Source organism: Cynoglossus semilaevis, unplaced genomic scaffold, assembly GCF_000523025.1.
Source record: "Cynoglossus semilaevis isolate Cse_v1.0 unplaced genomic scaffold, Cse_v1.0 scaffold1431, whole genome shotgun sequence".
In the NCBI taxonomy this organism is placed as follows: domain Eukaryota; kingdom Metazoa; phylum Chordata; class Actinopteri; order Pleuronectiformes; family Cynoglossidae; genus Cynoglossus; species Cynoglossus semilaevis.
In genome coordinates, this window is record NW_007585118.1 from 15,315 (window position 1) to 37,237 (window position 21,923).

General features: G+C 37.6%; 1 protein-coding gene across 18 annotated transcripts in view; it reads right to left on the reverse strand.

Moving 5' to 3' along the window:
- The window catches only part of madd (MAP-kinase activating death domain), a 35,241-nt gene extending 13,761 nt beyond the window's left edge, over positions 1–21,480 (reverse strand). For 4 of the 18 annotated variants that reach the window (XR_003049029.1, XM_025053703.1, XM_008337288.3 and 1 more), the window contains exons 1-21: positions 21,057–21,477; positions 16,005–16,202; positions 14,813–15,457; positions 13,587–13,890; positions 12,558–12,689; positions 12,000–12,113; positions 11,791–11,871; positions 9,996–10,052; positions 9,138–9,310; positions 8,814–9,049; positions 8,328–8,484; positions 8,156–8,259; positions 7,867–8,072; positions 7,496–7,749; positions 7,211–7,350; positions 6,925–7,026; positions 3,463–3,571; positions 3,130–3,316; positions 2,455–2,605; positions 1,928–2,131; positions 587–637 (exon numbers count right to left, since the gene is read on the reverse strand). Coding sequence is in view for 16 of the 18 variants with exons in the window: in XM_025053703.1 (XP_024909471.1) it covers positions 587–637; positions 1,928–2,131; positions 2,455–2,605; positions 3,130–3,316; positions 3,463–3,571; positions 6,925–7,026; positions 7,211–7,350; positions 7,496–7,749; positions 7,867–8,072; positions 8,156–8,259; positions 8,328–8,484; positions 8,814–9,049; positions 9,138–9,310; positions 9,996–10,052; positions 11,791–11,871; positions 12,000–12,113; positions 12,558–12,689; positions 13,587–13,890; positions 14,813–15,457; positions 16,005–16,063 (3,466 nt within the window). In the remaining 2 variants the exon portion in view is untranslated. Of the gene's footprint in view, positions 1–586; positions 638–1,927; positions 2,132–2,454; positions 2,606–3,129; positions 3,317–3,462; positions 3,572–6,924; positions 7,027–7,210; positions 7,351–7,495; positions 7,750–7,866; positions 8,073–8,155; positions 8,260–8,327; positions 8,485–8,813; positions 9,050–9,137; positions 9,311–9,995; positions 10,053–11,790; positions 11,872–11,999; positions 12,114–12,557; positions 12,690–13,586; positions 13,891–14,812; positions 15,458–16,004; positions 16,203–21,056 lie in introns of all 18 variants that reach the window. The other 14 variants (XR_003049030.1, XM_025053706.1, XM_008337291.3 and 11 more) reach the window with 12 other exon arrangements.
- Between the last annotated feature and the right edge of the window lie 443 nt (positions 21,481–21,923).

Consider the following 21,923-nt stretch of genomic DNA (forward strand, 5'->3'; position numbering starts at 1 on the left):
AAGTGTAATTTGTACCTTTTCATCTGTAATAATAACAGTAACTACTTTATCATAAAACCCCATTTTTTTAAATATATATGTATATATATATATATACATATATACATATAGATACATATATATATAAATACATATCAATAAAACTTGGCTGTAAAGACAGTTTAGAACAAGCCACTTGAAACTGTAAAGAATTCAGTTAAAAGAGCAGGGCTGGGCTGCAGTTATACATTAGTTGTGCATCTTGATGCATGAGGTCAGGAGAGAAAAAAAACAATGCTGGAAAATCAAAACTGCTCAAGCTGGAAAGAGTTATTAGACAGAGATGTCCTATTCTTTAAACTCTTAATTAATTTAAATAAGCTACCTGTAAGGCATAATCAAATCAATCAAAAATAAAAGTTAAACACAACAGTAAATAATGAATGAGAACTTTTTTTAAAAGAAAATAAAACATTTTTTCAAACTGTAATTTTACTTTTCCTAACTGTAAAATCACTAACGAGTTATAATGAGTGGAGAGAGAGGGTGGGAAAAGGTCAAGAGCTGAGCACCCCATTATTTTTCGGGTGTGTGAAAAGTTTCTTACTCTGTAGTTTTTCCATAGCATTTTGCTTATCCGGGTGCTTGCTCCACAATTCTACCCAAGATGCATTGCAAGCCAAGGAGAGAAAGACAGAGAGAGAGTCAAAGAGCTGATTGAAAAGGCATGTATGGTGGATGAGCAATAAAAATTAAGAAAGAAAAAACAAACAAAATGAGCATTTGGTATTTGTCACTGCTGAATTTGTAATGTTGTTGTAGCTGTGTTTAATTCCCACTAAAACTTTTTTTTATTTTTTAAAAATCACAGTTTTGTATTTTGGCCAAAACCGATGTTTGTTACAGCTACTAAGGTAACATTACAACACCCACAGGCTTTCTGGCCCAGGGCTGCAGAGAGCCACACACTGATGGATAAATATGGATCTGACTGCAGGCCACTGATGACACCAACTGCATAGGTGCAGCTCTCTAGAGCAACAGTGGTAGATGAAGGGAGAGGGAGGAAGAGGGAGAGGTGTGATTGAGCGAGAAATGAGCGTGAGATGGGGTTGGAGCGGCCAACTAGGCAGCAGGTGGAATGAAGCAGTTGCAGAAGCATGGATGCAAGTCTGACGGCATTCTGTAGAATTGAAAGTGCAACTTCTGAGAAGAACAAAAGGGGTGCAGGTAGGAGAGTAATCAAGGTGGTAGAGAAGAGTGTCCCCTGTATACAGACCCAGAACTGTTCTCAGAGAATAAGCATGTAAATGATTACAGCTGTATTTAAACCAACTTTCTCTTCTGTCAGTCTTTTTTTCCATCCCTTTACTGGTACTGTTTACAGGGGAATGCTTCTATCCTCCATGCTAAGAGCAAAGGGCTGCCATTTTCTACAGCACCTAAAAAACCTGCAGTAAAAGGCACAGTCAGGCACCTATTTGTCCATCAATGTGCATACCTCTGGTTTCTTACGCCCACTACTGCAGATTTAAGTGTAGGATGACCAAAACAAAGACATGCAGCTAAGGTCCTGAGACACTGACAACAAAATATTAAAAAGGAGCCAGACAGTGGCACAAATGTTTAAAAAGGGGACTCAACCACTGTCACAGTCCAGACTCAGAAACAGAACTATTCCAGACACCTTTTTATTTTACCTTGTTATTCTAATATAAGCCAAATGTTTGTGAATCCTGTCATTATATATAAATATATATAATGGTTTATACAGCTTTATGACAATGAAATAGTATCACACCTGTTAGATTAATTACTGGACATGTGACAGGATATTTCATAACTACATGCAAAGGACGGGGAGTAAGGGTAAAAGAAAATGTTTATAATCTATTAGGCATGCAGGATCACAATGCACATGCTACAGGGGCTCTATCGGTGTACACACCAATCGAGGCAATAAAGTTCTCCTCATTAAGGCTTCGGGTGTCAAAATGCCGGGCTCCTTTGCCCGTGGTGTGATGCGGCAGCTGCAGGTGGGGGATATTCAGAAGACCCTGAGGTTTGGCAGTCTCCATAGGACCAGAAGGACTCTCTTTACTGCCCGGGCTGCCAGCACTGTCTGTGGGGCTTCGCTTGCGTTTTTCTGGGTCTACCACGTTACCAAAATTAAGTCCAAACATAGTAAAATAGATGTAAGAGGAAGACAATGTGTGGTGGTTAAAACTGGAAGTGAGATAAGATGTATCAAGGAAAGACAGAAGTGACAGTTTTTCAGTTAATGGTTAGTTGCATGCAGTTAAGGCCAGTTAAAACAATGTATTAAAACTGGACATTTAACTGGAAAACTGATTATATCACAAGCCTGCTGTCACTGCAACTGGGATTACAAACTCTCTTGAAAAATTAACTCAGCTTTAGAAAAATATGACAATTCTATTGTTGAATTGTTACAATTCCATAACCTTGACATACCTTTGGTTTGGTAATGTGTGCATGCTATTTCCAATAAGCTAAACACGCTGGCCATTCCTCCCAGACCTGCATTGGTGTAAGAATGCTCAAGACTGGAAACTGTGCACTTCAAGATGTCCAACATTCCTTTGTAGACTTTTCTGTTCACCTCCTGGAAAAAGTTGAAGAGGAAACATAATATAGGTAGTTTTTAGACAACTCGTAAAAATACCATTTACACCCAGCATGCATTTGTACTGGCTTCAATTTAAGGTCAGACTGGCTTACATCAGACCAACCTCTCAGAGCACAAGGCAAAAAGTAAGTCTACAGCTGACAAGCTCACTGGCATTATGGCCAAATGGGAATATGAGGGACTATAAAATGATTCAAATTGCAAAGTTTTGAAAAGTTGCAACTCAAGATGCACAAAAATGACTTCTCCCTCTTTATAAATAACAATTTAGAATTATAAGTTTGCATATTTTTCTTGACATTTTTCTGAATTAATAATTACATATTGTCAGAAAAAACAGGTGTGAAACACATCCGCTTGACTACTATTACCTGTTGATGGTAATTTATCATCAAATACTCAAAGTGATCAATCACAATCATAATGCATGATCATGATTACTCATGATTATTCCAGACGTGTGGTGCAATTAATCAGGTAGAAGATTTGACATGTCCTACCACATCACGTATGATCTCCTGTCTGGCGTCTTCCTCCGACTGCACGGCCCTGTTCAGTTTACTCAGCACAAAAACACGAAGCTGCTCATTCTCCAACAGACGGCGAACTTTTTTCATGTTGAGCCAGCCCACACCCTGACCATCCAGAACACTTTGCACCACTTCCTTCAAGAATTGTTGGTTCTCACTTGGATAGAAACGTCAGGTTTATTGTCAAGAATAATTAAAGGCGAATTGGTATTGTAAAAACAAAAAGTCAAGTCAAGTCAAAAGTCAAATCGCTCATGGTAATTGTAATGACCGAAAACAGTAATAATTAATAGCAAACTATACCTTGTGTTGTTGACTCTACCCTGTGGAGAAGGAGACTCTCTCTTTACTGTGGGACTGTGCTTGATAACTGACGACTTTTGGTCCACAAGAGCTCGTGGTGGACGTGGGCCTAAAAAGAAAGAAAAAAAAAACAATTAAATGATGTTTCTGAACCCAAGAAGTTACAGTAAAATCTGTAAACCACAAACTTACTAGATAGGGAAACACTCAGAATGAGAAGAAACACAACATTACTCATTAAGAATCACGCAGAACATGAAAAAGAGAAAGCTCTCAAACAGGATACTTTGAGTGGTTTACACAGACACTCCTGGACTCTATAGACTATTATCTTCAGGAAGACTACTATTGCTGCATAAGGGGTAAGGACCGATTCAAATGTTGCTCTTGGTGGTGGCATCACACACACAAGCACTAAAAACTATGGTCAAAGGAAAAAAAATGTGAGGACAGCATCCACATCAGTGGTTCCATGCAAATAAATAAAAAAAACAAAACAAGATGAGCAAAAGCTCACAAACTGTTATGAACTGTTATTAGAGAACGTTTTGTATCTAAACCTTAATATTCTCTGAATAAAGTCAAAGAAATTATAGTCTCCAGGTCCATGTCTTCACAGATATATATAAAGACAAATGTTTCACATTGTATTAAATCTCAGTATCAGAGATTGATATAATAGGGAAATTGTGCTCCTCCTCCTGTCAAAAATTCTTGTAATGCAAAATAAGGGTAGATTAGTGTAAGTGTTAATCAAGGCTGGCAAAATGAACATATGTTTCAGTACTGGACTGTCAGCATGTCTGTTTACCAAGAAAATTAAAGCAATGGCCTGATGTGAAAAAGCAACTACATGCAGCTGTTTGCAGCCTGAGGATGGAAAAATAGTTACGACAATGTTTGTGAAACGTCCAGTTACTTTTTCCAACTTCTCAGACTTAAAACTAGGTTTACTGTATACTTCATTATACTACATTTGAAAAACTTAAATTGATTTATTTTTGTTCTATTATGTCTGACAACAACACATATAAACACAAAGACAACAAACAGAACTGGAATGATCAGGGCATCACAAGAAAAGGAAAGTTCACCAGAGTACAGGAAATCAAAAACACAACATCCAATGGTAAAGAAAACAGAAATTAAAATTGTGCTTTAGGTTCACTGCAAACAAAATGTCAGTGCTGTTTAGACTCCATAAAGATTTCTGGTGTGGCTGTTATAGTGACAGCCTATGTTTTCTTAAGTGTCCCCAAAAGGTTATGGCACTAATTTGTCAAACTGCAACATGTATATACTGTATATATATGTGATATACATATGTGATACATGTAACATGTATCACATATCTGTACTATACGGTTAAAGGATTTTACCTTGTATAAGTTCTTATACTTTCACTTCAGCTTCCGCTCACTGTGCACTGTATAATAACAGCCTGTTTAGACTCACTCAGATTAGATTTGTCTAACAATGGCAAACAATGACACTTGGATTCTTATTCCATTGTCTTTTAACATTGCAATTTTGTTCTTCATTTCTTTTCCTGTGGCCTTTAATTGCGTAAAGTATTTTTTTCTTTAATTTTTGTAAGTACAGCTTTTTTAGCTTTGAAGTGTAATTGTGCTCTGGTTAGTTAAATAAACAAATCTGGACATACTGTGGAGTGAAAAAACAGTACAAAACAGGGATTAATTAGTGGAAGCATGGAAAGACCAAAGTCTCTGCGCCACAGGACCCTTGATGAAATGAGGACAAATGGAAATGCTGGGAGATGTAGTTGACTGGCTTGTAGTTACATGCAGCTCTTTCGATTTAAAGGGCAAGACCCACCTTCTCCGCTCCCCGGGCCAGCCTCAGTAATAATCTCCATTAGAGAATTTAGCCCAAATACTGCACACAAAACCCAGAATTAGTGCACCATCAAGATGGAGAGAAAGAGAGGGACACTGGCCCAGACACAACCAGTCTGAACATCGACCCATTACAAACATGCACACTTAATATGACAACAAAATATAGAATCAAAAAACAAGAAAAACACAAAAGGGAAAAAAAAATACAATGTGTACCAATGATGCTGTAAACCCACAAATGTTGAAAGGGCCATGTGTTTGACAATGGAAACACATTCAACATGTATACCGAGTTTTTTACACTATGAGTCACACTTTTTTAGAAGCTTGGCTGGTGCTGCTACTTATATTCCAAAGCCACAGATAAATCAAAATAAACCCATACACCCATAGAAACCACAAGAAGATGGTGTCTAAGCTTATGTCATCTGAACATTGCATAATTTAAAAGATTTCTGTAACAAAGGAAAGAAATGCCAAAAAGGGTATGCAGAACTTAATTGCAGATTAGAACGTATGCAACAGAAAGGAAACTAATGGACCAACTGGAACTGATCGGTCTACATCCTTTGATGAGAAGTGACAACAGGGATGAATGGATTTAATGAAGTGGAATATAATCAGGAGCTTGTTGAGCTAGCCTGATATATTTATACAATTAACCTACGTTCTCTAGGTCACTGTGTAAATAAATTATATTTCCAGATTAAATGTTTACACTGGTGTGAATTACAAATGTTTTTTACCTCTTTATAATGCAGTCCTTAACAGAAAGTAATTTAAAACTGTGTTTGTCACAAGTAGTCAGTGAGGGAAGGTAGCACTCAACGATGGAAGCCACCAGATAAGCATGCAAGGCACAACAAAACATGAGCCTGGAAATTAACCTCTATTCAGTTAAGACCAGGTGTGCATTCTCCCACAAAGACTCGCACTAGTCACACAGAGAAGACTAAAACATGAACAAAGAAAAAGTATGGACAAACATGAAGGATTTAAAAGGGTTTTTTTCTATCTTAGTCCCATTTGGAGAGACAGGGTATAAGATAGTTAAGGGCACTCCAATGACAGAGGATTGTCTATTAAAGCACTAAAACAGTATCACACCAGACATGACATACCCGGGCTTTCAGGGTCATCTGAACAACAACAACAACAAAAAAAAATCATAATGAAAGGGAACACAGCATTTGTCATGGCAACTATTCCAAGTATGATGTAAGCATTGAGTTAGGTTACTATGCTCCACCTTTTTCCTTTTCTCTCAATATCAGTCCATGTCTGGCACAAACTGGATTTAAACAGGGGTTTAAACCTTTTTATTTTAATCTATTTATGTGTTTCTGCTCATTTGATCAAGAAAATAGTATTAAAGAAACTAGACAAATAATGAGTCAAACTCTATTTTTATACATTATGATGCTAACAGTTAGGATTTGTTTTGTAGGTGATTGACATTTTAATAACATAAAAACACGATTTGCAAATTATTTTACATTTAGATGATAACATGAAGCAGGTTATTATAGAATAATGTTACCTCTGAAACCACATTGGAGCAGGAACAGACATTACTTTGTTAACAGTTGCTGTTATGTCCTACCTTTTAAACTAGGGAAGGGTGTTGCTTTCTCTCTGGCTGCCTTGTTGGGAAGAGCCAGATTAGACAGACTGAAACTGGTCCCATGGTTCTTGTATAGATTGCCTGTAGGGGAATAATAACCGTATGGTAATAGTGAACAAAAAAAGCAATGGTCTACAAAATGTGTTTTTCTTTTATTCCTTTATGCTAAAAAGTAAGCATTAACAGGTTGTTTGAGAAGCTTTCCACTGCAAGATAAAGACTAAACAGTCAAAAGAGAATGAAATAGGAAAAAAAAAAAACTTACTAGCAAAGGACATAAGTCCACCAAATCCATCATTGCTGCTATTGGAAATAGTGGAATTTGGTGAGCTGTTACGGGAGTCTCCCTCACCATCGGACTCTCCTGGAAGCCTCAGGCTACTGGGCCGTAGCAAACGCTGAGTCCTAAATAACCACAAGTGATAAAATGTGTGGTAAACATAAAATATAATTGTGGTACACAACAAAAGAATAAAATATAATATTGATCTAAAATTAACCTTCAAAAATGATAAAACAATATCTACATTAATACACATGTTAAACACACTTGTTGCCATTGAGGTTTTGGTTGAATCTGGGAGTGTACGACTCCACTTGCTCTTCTGCATCATTGTCATCTTCCGAAGGAAAGCCATACTGAGGCTCAAAGTACGGGTTGTCATACTCTTGCTTTTTGTTATTTGAGGTCACCATGCCGCCGTCAGATGGTGGCCTCAGGAAAGGCTGAGAGCTCAATGCAGGAACAGGATTCTGTAAAGCTGCGGTAGCTGATGCTTCAATCTCAGGTACTTCCGCCTGGTCCTAGAAAAGGAAAACGGGGAATAGGATATGCATAAAAACTCTACTGTTTTTCATCCATTTAAATAATTTTCATTATTCTTTTTTTGTTTTGTTTTGTTGTTGTAAAATGCCACACACATTGTTCACTCCTTGGATGATTGTACTGGGACTTGAACTAGCAGTTGTGCTAGAACTTGAGCGAAGAGGTTGTCCATCAGTGGTTTCAGCAAGTAAATCTCCACTTGGTGGACCCTCTGAGCCGTGTCCTTCCCTGAAGTCATGGAAGTCATGAAACTCAACCTCACTTGCATCTCCCAAGGCAGCGTGGGTTGGAGGGTCCAAGCCTAGTACATCATAATATATTTTACAAAGGAAGGAAATGTGGTCCAAACATGATAAAAGTGTATGGTGTGTTGAAAGAACATACTGGGCGTGTCTCCCTGGATGTCACCTTGGATCATTTCACTCACAAGATCACCAAGGGATGAGTAAGAGGAGCTGGAGTCATCATATGCCTCACTGTCACTACCACTGCAAATACAATACAAGTCATTAAAGGGAGCTCAGAAACAAAATGGAAAACAAGTGTGTTTTTGTACCTATCTGTGGGATCAGATTCATTGCCCTCATCTTCTAAGGGTCCAGCCATAGCTTCAACAAGCTGAGAGCTTCCATCATAAACTCTGTAGACCACTGGCTGTAACTGGTGAGCATACCATTTAGGCTTATCTCCAATTAAAGAGGGATCAAACACATCTGCAAATAAAGATTGTATATTTATTTATAACTCACTGTTATAGAATTTTTTTCTTCCCCATCATTGCCAAAATACTTGATCAGTGTGTGATTTGATTTGGTTTTCAACAATATTTCTAAAACGTATTCTGTTTTACTTTGTATTGTAATATAAACTCATTCCTCCATGTTTTTCCATTATTTTGGATTTTAGGAGGATAGTTTTAAACTGCAAAGTTCATTGAGACAAATTAGTTTTGTAAATCTTGACTATAAAAATAAAATTGACTTGACCTGTTACATATATGAAACAAAAAGTTGACCCAAATAAATTTTTAAATGACTCCTACTGTTATGTATCCTCTGAAATGCAAGATTGGTGGGGTTCAGAGCCCATTCTCCGTAGAACTCCACAGCTTGTGTGTGGGAAAGTTTATCTGCAAAGCTAGATCGTCGTGGACGAGATGCCAAAAAAGACGTTGATTGAAAAGCCACCACTGGTCGCGGGAAAAGGCGCAAGGTGCGAGTGTGCATTTGGAAACCCTGAAGAACATTGGGGGAGTTGAAGAACCTCACCATGGCCACCCTACACAAATAAAAAAGTGATTCAAGTATGTGTTTACGTCAAAATATGTTAATTTCACATGACAGGAGACAAAAACATTGGGAATCACCTTGTAGCCACATCCACAGAATCAACATCATTTCCATAGATGAGAGGGTTGAACTCAGTGGAAGATGGAGATGCTTTATCCCTTCCAGGAGGGAGAAGGGGTAAATCCTGACCTTCCTGGAACTTCTCCAGATTCAGGATGGGCTGGGTGTTTAAACTCATACTCGCTAAAGCCTAAAACAAGTAAGAGTTTCACAAGTTACCAGCAAAGTAGTAGATATTGAAATAAACAAGGTTTGATGGACAACACCCACATTTGGCATCAACATATAAATATTTAGTCCTTTTTCCAGGGACTCTCTGACTCATGTACAGGTTATAATGGAGGATGTATCATGGTAATTAAAAAAAGGAGTAAACCAGTGTTCTAATAATAAGAAATTATACCCCAGCCAAAGTACTTGAACGTGAATTACAGATCATTTGAATATCGATGCCTCCAGTGGGTGTGTCCACTTGGAAAGATAGGAATAGAACAAGGGAAGGAAGTCAGTATGAATGGTTTGCTTTGAAGGGAACCGCTGCAGACTTTAGTGTCAATGTTTAGCTTAGCATAATGGAACATTAAGTCTAGATGAGTGTTACGTTTTCAAAGTGATTAGCTTATTCGCATCTTGTTTTAGCTTGAACAACACTCGCTGATGCCAAGGTAGATGCACGCACATTCAGTCATGCGCAAGCCAGAGCTAAGCAGTGTATCAGAGCACTGGTCCAAAACATTCTACAACACCATTATGCTTTTTACAGTATTAAGATCTTGAGAAAGAGGGGACATGTAGTAATGTCAGGCAAAAACAATGTAAGAGTAAGATATCCGTGCATGGGCATCACACATTCCAGAGGAGAATAAATGAGTAACCTTATTCTCAGAGGAGAAGATCTGCTTTTGGGTGATCAGGGTCAATCTAACCAGACACTGGGAAGGGGATAAGAGAAATGCGAGTAGAATCACATGAGGGCTGGGATGACAACTTTGAGGCTGACACTGGAACAGGTCAAGTGGATATTTCCCTTTCTTTCTCCTTCAACAACAACTCCTTATTTGTTGTCATTGCTGAGAACAAATAAGTACATGTCACTTTGTCCAATAGAGTGTGTTAAACAAAACAAGGAGAGGAGATAAGAAAGTGTACGTTTTTAAAGACTGAAATGTTTTACATGGCAACATAGAAGACAATGAAAAACAGACAACCTAATTAAAAAATGATTTAATAATTAAAAAACAAACGTGACAATCCATGGTAACCAACTGGAGTAAACCAGTGGTTACGATGGAGTGGAGATGACAGGTAAAAAAGAGCAGATCTTCAGATCTCCAAACAAACCAGTCAAATACAAGCACATTTCTTAGAATTACTTTCTTCCGTCCATCTGCTAACAGGTTCAAGTGTTGTAAGAGTTGCTCTAACATCACAAGCATCCTGTGTTGGCACCACAGGCTCCAGATGACATTTTCCCCAATTGCATAAATCAATATTTTGTGTTACTTTTCACAAATACAACTGCTAAACTTAGGCTTTGCACACTCCTACACACCAGCTTCTCAGTCACACACTGCACACAGGAAAAGAGCTGCTGATAACATACATTTAATCAATGGGCTCCAATTTAAAGTTAGATAAACATAATGTATTGTCAAAATTAACGTAGGGGCCATAATTAACAGGTTAACAGGTAACCAGATTGGGTATTAAGGCTGGGCATGAGAGGGGCATCAACTAAAAGGCTCGGGCTTTGGTGGATGCTATTTGGTATGTTATCGGTGGTTCTGTAAATGTGGAAGGATGGGAAGATTAATGAAGAGGCATGAATCACAACCAGGTTTCTATGTTATGGTAAAGGGGACCAATTATACCCTACTGATGCAACTCCTCTAGAGTATCTTTTTTTGATCCATAATTCAAAATTACATTTTGCTTTTTGTCAAGTACTTTCTTAGTTAAGCTGAAAAAAGGCAACACCTTTGTTTTTTTTCAAAAAGACAATTTCCTCCTACCTAAATCAAACATTGTGTCTAAGACAAAAGAAAGCATTAGGAAAGTGTTATCTTTATCATAGAACAAACTGGCAAGCTAAATTGAAACTAGAACATCTTAAATCCACCTCAGTTTGACTCTTATTCTGTCCTGGAACTTGGGCCTAGCATTCTAAGCATCTAGCATTATTGAGGTCCAACAGTATGTAAGTTTGACACAGATTATCAGGGGATGACAGTAAATATGAGAATGCATAACAGGTCCCTTTTACTAATCAGGTTAGCTTGGTGAGTACAATACTAAGGGCTTTTGTTTAATGGGGCAGGATCCTAGAATCACCCTTTACCTGCAAGAGCTAAAGCATGCAAAGGAAAACAAACAAACAAAAAGAACATGTTAAGAAATGTTAGTGAATTACACGTTCACCCACTTCAAATGCTCGCACTGTCATGTGTAATACATACAACTGTACTGGGGAAGAAGGAAACGCTTAGTTCTTAACTGCTGAAAAAGACGTTTTGCATTGCTATATAATATTAATCAGACAAAAGAACAAAGAGCAATTATAAGTTGAGTGTTCTCATGTGCCTTTGGTCCCACTCCAAAAACATCTGAAAAAGTCACAGTAATCAAGTCTAGACTACTAATTCACCCTAGAAAAACACTTAACAACAGTACCTGTTTAAGATGTTTCTTAAGTTCTACTGATTCGGGCTCTGGCAGTGGTGGTAGCAGCTCTGCATTGGTGGGTGCTATCACCTGCAATCCAATGACAAATGTTTAAACATGTGTTCTTAAATTTTCTTTTGTTAGAAACCATTATGTGGCATTAAAAAGACATTAGAGACAAGACCTTGAAAACATAGAGATTGGGCTCATCAACTGACCTTGCTGCTGTCAAGATCCACAAGCCAAATGTCATCTGGCATTTTGAAATCAGACTTGTAGAGGAAGAAACTGGCTGGTACACCTATAATGTATGGAGTGGGAGCAAGAAGGAGCTAAGGAGAGAAAACAATATGCCAGTGAGTCAGCATTCGGACGGATCACTCAATGATTTAAAATTAACATTGGATACCTGTTCCGATATTGACTTAATTTTCAAATTTGGACCTGATGTGTTTTAATTCTTCATCATTTTGTATTTCTGCTCAAGCTGGTTGAGATTCTCTGTTAATTATCTGTTTAAGATGTTATATTAGGCAGTGAATATTGATTTCATGTTTTTGTTTAATGGTAATATAGAAATTGAATAGCCACTGCTGGTCTACAATGACTTTAAACTTTAAAATAATAATGAGTTTATTAATTTAACAATGGCTGGAATAGTAGCCACCAATTTGCAAAACCCAAGAATTGTAACAGGAACTAATAAAGTTGGATCAGTGCATCACTAGTTTGACAATACCTCTGCAGGCAACGGGTATAAGAGGACAAAAGCATACCTGCTCAGCAGAAGTCATGCATGTTGGCAGCAAAGGAATGACAGGGAACATGTACTCCAGAGGGTAGATCATGGCCACAAATGCCATAACACTCATAGACAAAGCATTGTAATCTCTGGACTGAAGAATAACCTAAAAAGGGTTGAAAATTAGACATGTTAAGATAATTGTTCTCACTAAATTCCCAGCACATCAATTAGTATATCTAAACAAATTTATTTTCCCTAATTTACAAACAGAATTTAAAGGAGAGCGTCCTAAGTGCTGTTCTCTGCTCAGCTTTCTCTTGAGTTTGGTTGATAACTCAGAAGCTGGAACAAATGTTTTCATTTTTAACATTGACCGAATGTACTCATGTACATAAATGCCTCATTAGTTTTTTTTTTTCAATAGACTCTTCTGGAAACTGTCGGTAGGTATACATATAATTATACTGTGCCAATGCTCTCAAGAAAGAAAAAAAAAACATGAATGTGATTTAGGAAAAAAACTCTTTAATTGATACGGTTGCATGAAAAGAAACACAAGAGCACTTGACAAAGAGAAAGACAAGGCCAATAAGAGTCTGTATTTATCAAGCACTATGAATTTTGAGCTTCATTGTTGACATTGATTAACTAATGGTTGATTTTAAACTGTTGTAAATGAGTCAATGTAAAACTAGAGGACTGTGAGAACACAACACCAATACTGGTTATGCAAGATGTTCGTCATATCATGGGTCATGAGTCTTGTGTTCAGGATGAGTGATAAGTGAGAGGAAGAGAGAGCAAAGATATAAAGAGACAGTGTGTTTTCTTAGCCTCCATGTCCTAGTCTAATGTCTGTTTTTTAACCTGTCTGTTCTTTCTGTATTACATCAGTCAGCCCACATCGGGTAGAGAATGTCTGATATTATTTATATTAAAACATAATATTTGATTCCCCTTCCTCCTTGAAGCAGACAATCTCTTTGGTGATCTCTAATGGAAAGGATAAGTTGTCTGCTAATAAGACCCAACTAGACGGCACAATAAAAAGGTCTCTCACCTTATGTTCTAAAAGGATACAGCTCAGAACCTGGAGACAGGCGTCCACACCCAACAGCTCTAAAGGTAGGTGCAGAGGAAAGTCCACCATGGAGAATCTGGAGTTGTCTGGTAATGCAAAGGTGAGGGGCCTTTTTAGCTCCTGTGGCAATACTTCCACATCTACACGTCTTTGACCGGCCACTGGTACTGGTGACCTCAGTAACCTGTACACCCAGGACTCAATCTCCTTCAGGTCTGCCAACAGCTGACTTCCTTTCTCGTCAATTGACAACGCACCAGTGAAAACTCGCCACATTGTGTCCCTGCAATGGGAAAAATATAGCTTAGATGTAAAAATGTATTGTTTTACTCTATATTTTTGTGCTTTTTCTCCAACAGACAGAGACATTAGGATCTAAATTTCTAAAATTCAATAAAAATAAAATTCAATATAATTAAACTAATTGAAGGGCAACCGCAAAACAACAAAAGAAAAAATATATAATTGAAAATCTAATTTCTTACATCCCTCTGTGTCAGTCAATTAAACATGAGAAGCATTAACTGTCCAGTATTAAGGTAGTGTATAAGGTACCACAGGCAGTTAGTTTGTTGCCCCAAATCTGACCATAGTAAAAATATGGGTAGCCAAAAATTGCATCTAGAAATTAAATTGTACTGCTATTTCATTGGAAAAAGAGCAGAGAAGATTGATAATGGTTAGTAATTAAGTAAAGTAATTATTTGTTAAGGCTTTTTAGTCAATGACAATGCAAATGTAAATGCCAGAAAAACTTGCAATCAGCAAATAGGGAAATGCTTTCATCATCGATCATCATGAAAAACTAGTTGGACGTGACAGCCTTATCAACACACTGTTGCATCAGAGCTGCAAACTGTGGAGTCACCCATAGCAACAGAATAATCCAAAGGCAGTGCAACAATTGAATTTCAGCAACAAAATAAAATATGTAGTTGTTTATGCAGCGATTTATTGATTCATTTCTTATAATGGTGGAGCAATTACTTTAAATAATAGCACGTGTTGGTAATGATACAGTGTGTGAACCTCGCCACGTATCTAAGGTCGACCAATGAGATAATACTGGACTTGTTCTTAAGGATGGTGGAAAGACTTTTTGATCACACGTATCATTTAGAATTAGAAATGTTCCGTTTTTGAACATCAGCTTCAGAGCATTGTGTTAAGCAGAGAATATGCATGCATGCAATAATAGATCTTACCTCTGAGTGGCGCGAGGGAGTCCAGCACGTTGTGTGAGCCTCTGACTGCAGCAGTCTACTAGCCTCTTCAAAATATACAAGCATTCTCTGAAGGTGGAGAAGAAAGGGTAATGGCTGAGTATGCAGAGTGAGGTTAATGTGCTATTTCGATTCTTGGCTGCAATTTTTGCAGCATTTCGTCTCTGCTGCGGGGACTTTCCAGCATTTAGTTCAGAACCAGATTGTTCGCTTTCTGCTCCAGAGGCAGGCAGAAGTGCAGAGTCAGTATTGTTGACTGTAGGTATCTCGGAAGATTGGCCAACACTACCACTGCAATCAGACCCTTCGCTTGCTGTCTCTGCTGCCTGGACTGTTGTTTCTGTGTGACTGGTCTTGTCGCCACGGGGACGGTGATGTCCCCGTTGAAAGGAGCGGTAAAAGTTGATGCAGATTCCATAGCGTGTGGTTCCTGAATCCTTGTCGGTCAGGGTGAAAACAAACGAGGAGTCATCTCGAAGGCTTACTCGCCGTTGGCGTATGCTCAGACAGCCCTCTGGTTGGCAAAAAAATACCACATCCGGTGGGAGTGGGAAGTCATGGTGGTCTTCCAGTGGGTAACGACGGAGGAGTTGAGGTGTCTGGGCCACACTGTCACTGCTTGGTTGCCTGGAGAAAGAAAGAAAGAAAAAAGTTTGTCTGTTAGGTAAAAACATTCAGAACAGCTGAGCTTAGAAAAAACAAAGAAGTTCAAACAGAAAGATCACAGAAGTGAATCCTGAGGGGATTGAGGGGCATTTTGTTATTGTGTGAGTCATATGCTTTAGACACTGGAGTCACAGGATGTCACAATATGTAACATTTATTGGATATTTGAAGAAAAAATCCTTTACATAAAAACCAGGTTTAAACTTACTGTATAATATTATACTGAAAGGAAAAAAAGTCCCTATAAAAGGAACCAAAAATTAGTAAACAATCTTATTTCATTTTAAAATAATTTTCCTTTAAAAAAGCATAATTCATAATAAAAAAAAGCTATGGGAAATTATATTTGTGATTATGTTATAGTTCCCAATTTAGTCTTGATATGTCCGAGGACACAGAGTGAGTCTAGATTGAATAGATGGATGCTGGACAACCCGAGTTTTCAATACAATACTGAAAACTCAAAATAGGACTTAATACAAAATAGGACTTAAAAGAGCAATATTACCTTGCTCCAACAACTACCAAGTAGTCCAGAAGGCGAGGGCACATTTTCTTTTTCTCCATCTTGGACTGAGTCTGTCCCGTATGTCACGGCATCAAGGATATGTTTTCTCTTGGATCACAATTGTAAAAGTTGAGCAATTAAGTTGAGATGAAGCTCCATGGTTGTCATGGTGTTGGTTCAGGAATTATAACACACAACCTGTAACATACACATAAAACACCACATAAAACCCTCTGCTCTTGTCTGTATATTTTCCTTACAGACAAGGGTCTGAAACCTTATGTTGTGTAAATTGTTTGTAAAATACGTTTAAGCACACTTTAAACAGATTGGTTAAGCAGACATTGGTTGGTTACATTGGTTAATTTTATACCCTTTGAACAACAAACTGTTAATGAAAACCAGCAATAATAAATAATGGAGGCAGTGAGTGCATAGTACCTACAACTGGGCAGAAAAAAAGGGGAAAAAAACTAGACACTCTGATGCCATTTTGTCTGTTCCATGTTGAGGTGCCTGAGACGTTTTAAGTTACATTAAGCATGAAGGCTCAGTGACAAAATAAAATTACACAAATGTCACTAAAGCACAGACTAAATTAATTAATTTATCACAGCGGTTAAAGAGCCCTTAGTCTCCAGTGCCACAGCATCATCTATATCTTGCGGAAAAAAAGCAGCAATTTAAAGCCAATAAAAATCGGACCCTTTTCAATTAATAAGGTCTTATTATTTATTTTATTACTACTCTTTTTGGCTATTGATTGATCTAAATAAAATGCTGATAAAAAAAAAAAAATCTTACATATCTGGCTACGTCATTTGCCAGAAGCAAAATACGAGGCCTGAATTGAGCACAAGAAGATCTCTGTATTTTATATGAACTGTTCCTGACATAATGTATTGTATAAAGATCTATGATAATTTTTGACTAACACAAATCCCCTGTTCAAATTGTTTTGGTACACCACATGCTTAGTCATAAGTCTTTTTGTAAAAGTGATTATAACACCAAGTAAACACATTTAGATATTATTAGCAGTAGTGGTCGAAAGTGATAACTTCATAAGACCATGGATATATCTGCTTAAAGTCTTTCTTCATCAAGGCACCAGAACAAATGAGCTGCTTTTGCAACAACCACTGCAAGGGAGGAAGGGCTTAAACAGCAGCCTGCGAGAAATAAACCATTGATCATTAATAAAGGTAATCTCATGTAAGCCAGTAAACAAATACAGTATGTATAGAATACATATGTAATGAACATATCAGGATTAGCTTGCCTAAAAGATCATGTGCAGGGCATAAAATCACTACAACTACACTATAAAAATAGGTGAGAATTCAGGAGAGGATTCACCCAATTCACTTAAGAATGTTAGTAAATACTGCCGTTAGTACTATTAATAATAGTACTTCAGGAGCATCAACATGATTTTTAAAGAATGTATCTTGCAATCAAGAACATGAAGCTTGTGAGAAGGTCAAACAATAAAGCATCACTTCTGTCTCTGAACATATTTCTATAGTCTATTTTAAAATAAAACATAAAAAAAGTTAATAAAGTACGTCTAACATGACAGAAGGTCTCAAACAACCGGATCTACTTAGACCAGACTGTCTTGCCTACACATCTCCACAGACAAATGCCACATGATGTTAATGTACTAGAGGGGACTACACCCTGAAACACAAACACGTCAGACTCTGGAGTTGTTGTGTCTTGCGTCTTTAGTAATGTTATCTCTGCTTTGATAAGGTAATTAATTTAGTCAGTAGCCAGTTATACATTCTAAAAAAATGTTTAGCCTCAGAGGAAGGAGACCTGCAGCTTACTATTACTGACCTACTTGTGATTTCAAAAATTACTTCTTACTATCATAAAACATAAAAACAAACAACACTGAAAACTGTTTTTAATGAGATGTGGCACAAGTTATAGTTGTGCATATATGTATAAATATATATATATATTAGGGAATATTCGGACACTGAAAAGTCTTTTATCACCTAAACAAAACAGCCAAAAACAGGAAGTTATGATGACACAAGCAAAAACCGCGGCCAGCCCGGGCTTGTCTGAAAGTGCCAACATGTTTACAGTGTTGACAAATTTCAACATATCTGAGAAAAACCTACGGATAGCGTTTGCAAAACGAGAATGCTGATATTTAAAAATTTTAAGGGGGGGGTGCATCTGCAAGGAATTTCTCCACGTCGGTTTAAATTATCACCTGAAATTCTAACATCCCAATCGCTAAGCCGAACATAAGAGGAAGGAAAGCCTCTTTGTCCAAAAGTGAATCTTGGCTGCATACAGCACAAACCAGTAGCTCCCAGCGATATTCACTTCACACTAATGGGTCTTAACAGAAAACTCTCTTCTTGCCCCGTTTGAGCAGCTAACTAAAGAAGTTCAAACATAACTCAGACTGTAAGGCAGTCAACAAGACTGACTCTGCACCTGTGCCTGAGATCTATTCGGATCCTCTGCACTTCATCGCGACTACTTAATTAATTATAAAGATCATTACTTGGATGCGGGAATATGGCAGCACAAGAAATTATTCAGCAAATGACTTAAACGCACTTTGTGTTTTTATGAGAGAACATATTTAATTTTACAATCTTTCAGCAGGCCAGTAGGCCTGTACATTATCATTTAATGCACATAAGTTGGTAAGGTTTAACATTTTATTTAGAATTTTATTTTGTGCATTGTTGGACTGTGCTAAATAAATACATTCATAATTTTGTAATGTTTTATTCGTTAAAACAACAATAATTTATGCAGTTGCAGTGCCTTGATTTTATTGAGGTTTAGTACACAGCCGTAGCCATAAATGCAAAGGTACTAATAAATGGCATAATAATTTCTTTCATTAGCTCTAGAGCTAACTCCCTATACTTTGTGCTTGTCCGCAGCAGAGATACAGGGAAGTTGGGGTCTTTATTAGCCACACCGAGCACAACAGTATATAAACAGGGTTTAAACAGCTCCTGTGTAACCAACTCATGCTTCAACATGACAGAGCTCGAAGTGCTCCCAACTTTCAGACAAACATACGCTACTAGTATAACAAACAGTAGCCTACCAGAAAAGTAATTGATCGCTAGCAGTATGAATTAGCCGCATCATTCTTTAAGCCACAGGGTTCAAAGCATGTGAAAAGTAGCGGCTTAAAGTCTGGAAATTACGGTAGTTAATAGGCATCAGTGCAAGCACCAAGGACAAACTGTTTTTCTAATGCATTGTACAATTCAACAAAGATATGCCTCACATTTAGCCAACAACCTTCATTTTTACCACCTATTATGGGACCAATAAATCCCTTTATTTCACAACAGTTTTATGACTCAAAACAAAATCTGTGCTCATTAGTAAACAACTAAAATGAAAGGGTCCATTGCGTAGCAGGGCCAAAGCATTAATTTCACATAATGTAAAAACGTCTTTATCAGTTGGTTTGAAAGACTGAGCTGAATAATTAACAATTATCCACTGTACTAGTGTGTCATCATCAAAAAATAGAATAATTTGCAGGTTGACAAAGTAGACATACTTGCTTGGTTTGTTTCACAGATGGCACGGATTGGTTATGTAAGCAGAGAGGAGATAGTTATGATTTATATATCTCTAATATGGAAAGCTGTTCCTACCAATCACAGTCACAGAGAGGCAGAGAGAAAGACACTTTTAGAGTAAGAGAGAACGGAGACAGATGAACAGACACACCAAAAGAGAGAAAACAAGAAAGAGGGAGAGTAACAAAAGATAGAAAAAGATAGAGGCAGCGGAGGCAAAGGCAGACAGAAACATAGAGAGAACTGCAACTAGAAAGTTATATTCACTTAATAACAGCATAAACACATTATTTGTGGCAAACTTGTTTTTCATCACGTTTTATTTAGTAAATAAAAATACAGAATATCTAACTATAGTGTACTATAGTGTACTTTATCAAGTATCAAGTAGAGGTGAGTAGACAAGGTCTTAGGGTTGTCTGTTCAACCTCTATTTTCTCTGAATCTGATCTCAGGAGATAATAATAATAAAGTGAACAGCTTCAGTTTCATTTGACAGTGACAGTGCAGTACTATAATTTCCTTTTAATTCTAGGATCTATGAGATTACGATTTAAAGATGTGTCAGTATTCTAGTCGCAGCATTTCAAAGTGAACAACTACACTATTTCTCTAGGAAAAAAAGGTTCAAATGTACTAAAATTGAAGGACTTGGAAAATGTCAGTCTGCCGTTCTCATGTGCTATTTTCTATCTGTTCTACTATGAGATTACACTGCTAACTGCGGTTGGATGGAGCAACATCACGTAGCTGCCATGTCAAAGGAACAGGATGGATGTTAAGTAAAGGGAAGGAAGCTTAGCTCATTGTGTATTACATAAAATTACTGGAAGGCTTAAGATTTAAAAACAGAACTACTAACTTTTTAAAATAAATCTTCACACATTTTACACACCACTGCTCTGAAAACATTTGTAAGACATTAGCCTCATGTACACATTAGTAACATATATATTTTTTAAATCTACTGTTTGCGTAATTTAGACTGGGGTTTTACATGTCACGACTTGTAACATCAACGATGCTATGGAAGCTGGTAGGGGCTGAGGCCTCAATGACATTTCAAGAGTGGGTGTCACTTACATACACATAATTGTTCCCATTGGAGAACGGTCTAATGGATATTAACAGTAAAATAGATGAAGCAGACATAATATATGCTCTTAGTAACACCTTAAACTATTTTCTTTCTGATTTTATTGACATTTAACGAAGCCTTAGCTCGTCCTCGTCGGTCATCCTCAAGGATGCATCCTCTCACCCCCCCTCTAAGTACTGCGGATGGTACGCCACTAGTCATTAGCCAACTAGCCGCTAGCATTAGCTTAACCGATTGTTCTCTCAAATATGTACATTTATTCTCGTGTAACAAACCACGACGACAGTGAAAACTCGATTTAAATCACATGGCTTGATTGCAGTAGATGGTTTCGAATAATATACGTGTTGTAAATTTAAGAGAACTTACCTTTTTACGATAGCAGCTTAGCAGCTAATGTTCGTTCGGAAGCCAGCACTAATGACGGCCTGTCTGTAAGGGATCCTCCTTGGTCACAGAGGGGAAAAGAAAAAGCGTCTGAATTCGGTAGTTTTGTCTTTAGACAGCAGTGTATCATTGGATACCTAGGGAGACAAGCTGCTTAGTCTAACTGACTGGCAGCATTTTTAATGATGCGTATTCAGTATCCGCCTCCTCCTCCAGGAATCGAGTCGCTCACTCAGTATGAACCTGCTTCCTTCACAACATCCACTTCAACAGCATCGTCAGTCCAAATGGACTTCCGCCTACTCGCAGAACTGTACGTAGAAAACGGAAGCAACGAGAAAGAACGAAGAAAGCGTATTCACTGCGCTCTCTTCTTCGGTCGGGCAACTCACACGTCATTTTTGGTTATGTATGAACAAGGACTGTATTGTCCTACAACACTTCCATATCGTTTTATAGCACCATGAACCTTACAGGGTTGCTGTTAATACAACAAAGTTAAAGGTACATTGTGTGTGAATGGGCACCATCTAGTGGTTATGTTCTATGTTGTAAATCAACGTAATTTTATAGGCATATAATTTATGTAGCTCTAAATCATTAAAACACAGTAACAATGTAGTAACGTAGTATGTGTGTCTGCTGTGGGCTTAATAAAGATTAATAGAATTAATGGTACTCCTGAATGACCTCTGCGTGTTCTCCTGCTGTGTACATTTTCTCTAGGTACAGTACACGGTTTTCTCAAAACTCAAAACCATACGGATTAGGGAGAAGGTAAGACACACTGACATATTGAGGTATGTGAGTTTGTCCTTGCAATGGATTGGCGAACTGGCTGATGTGCAC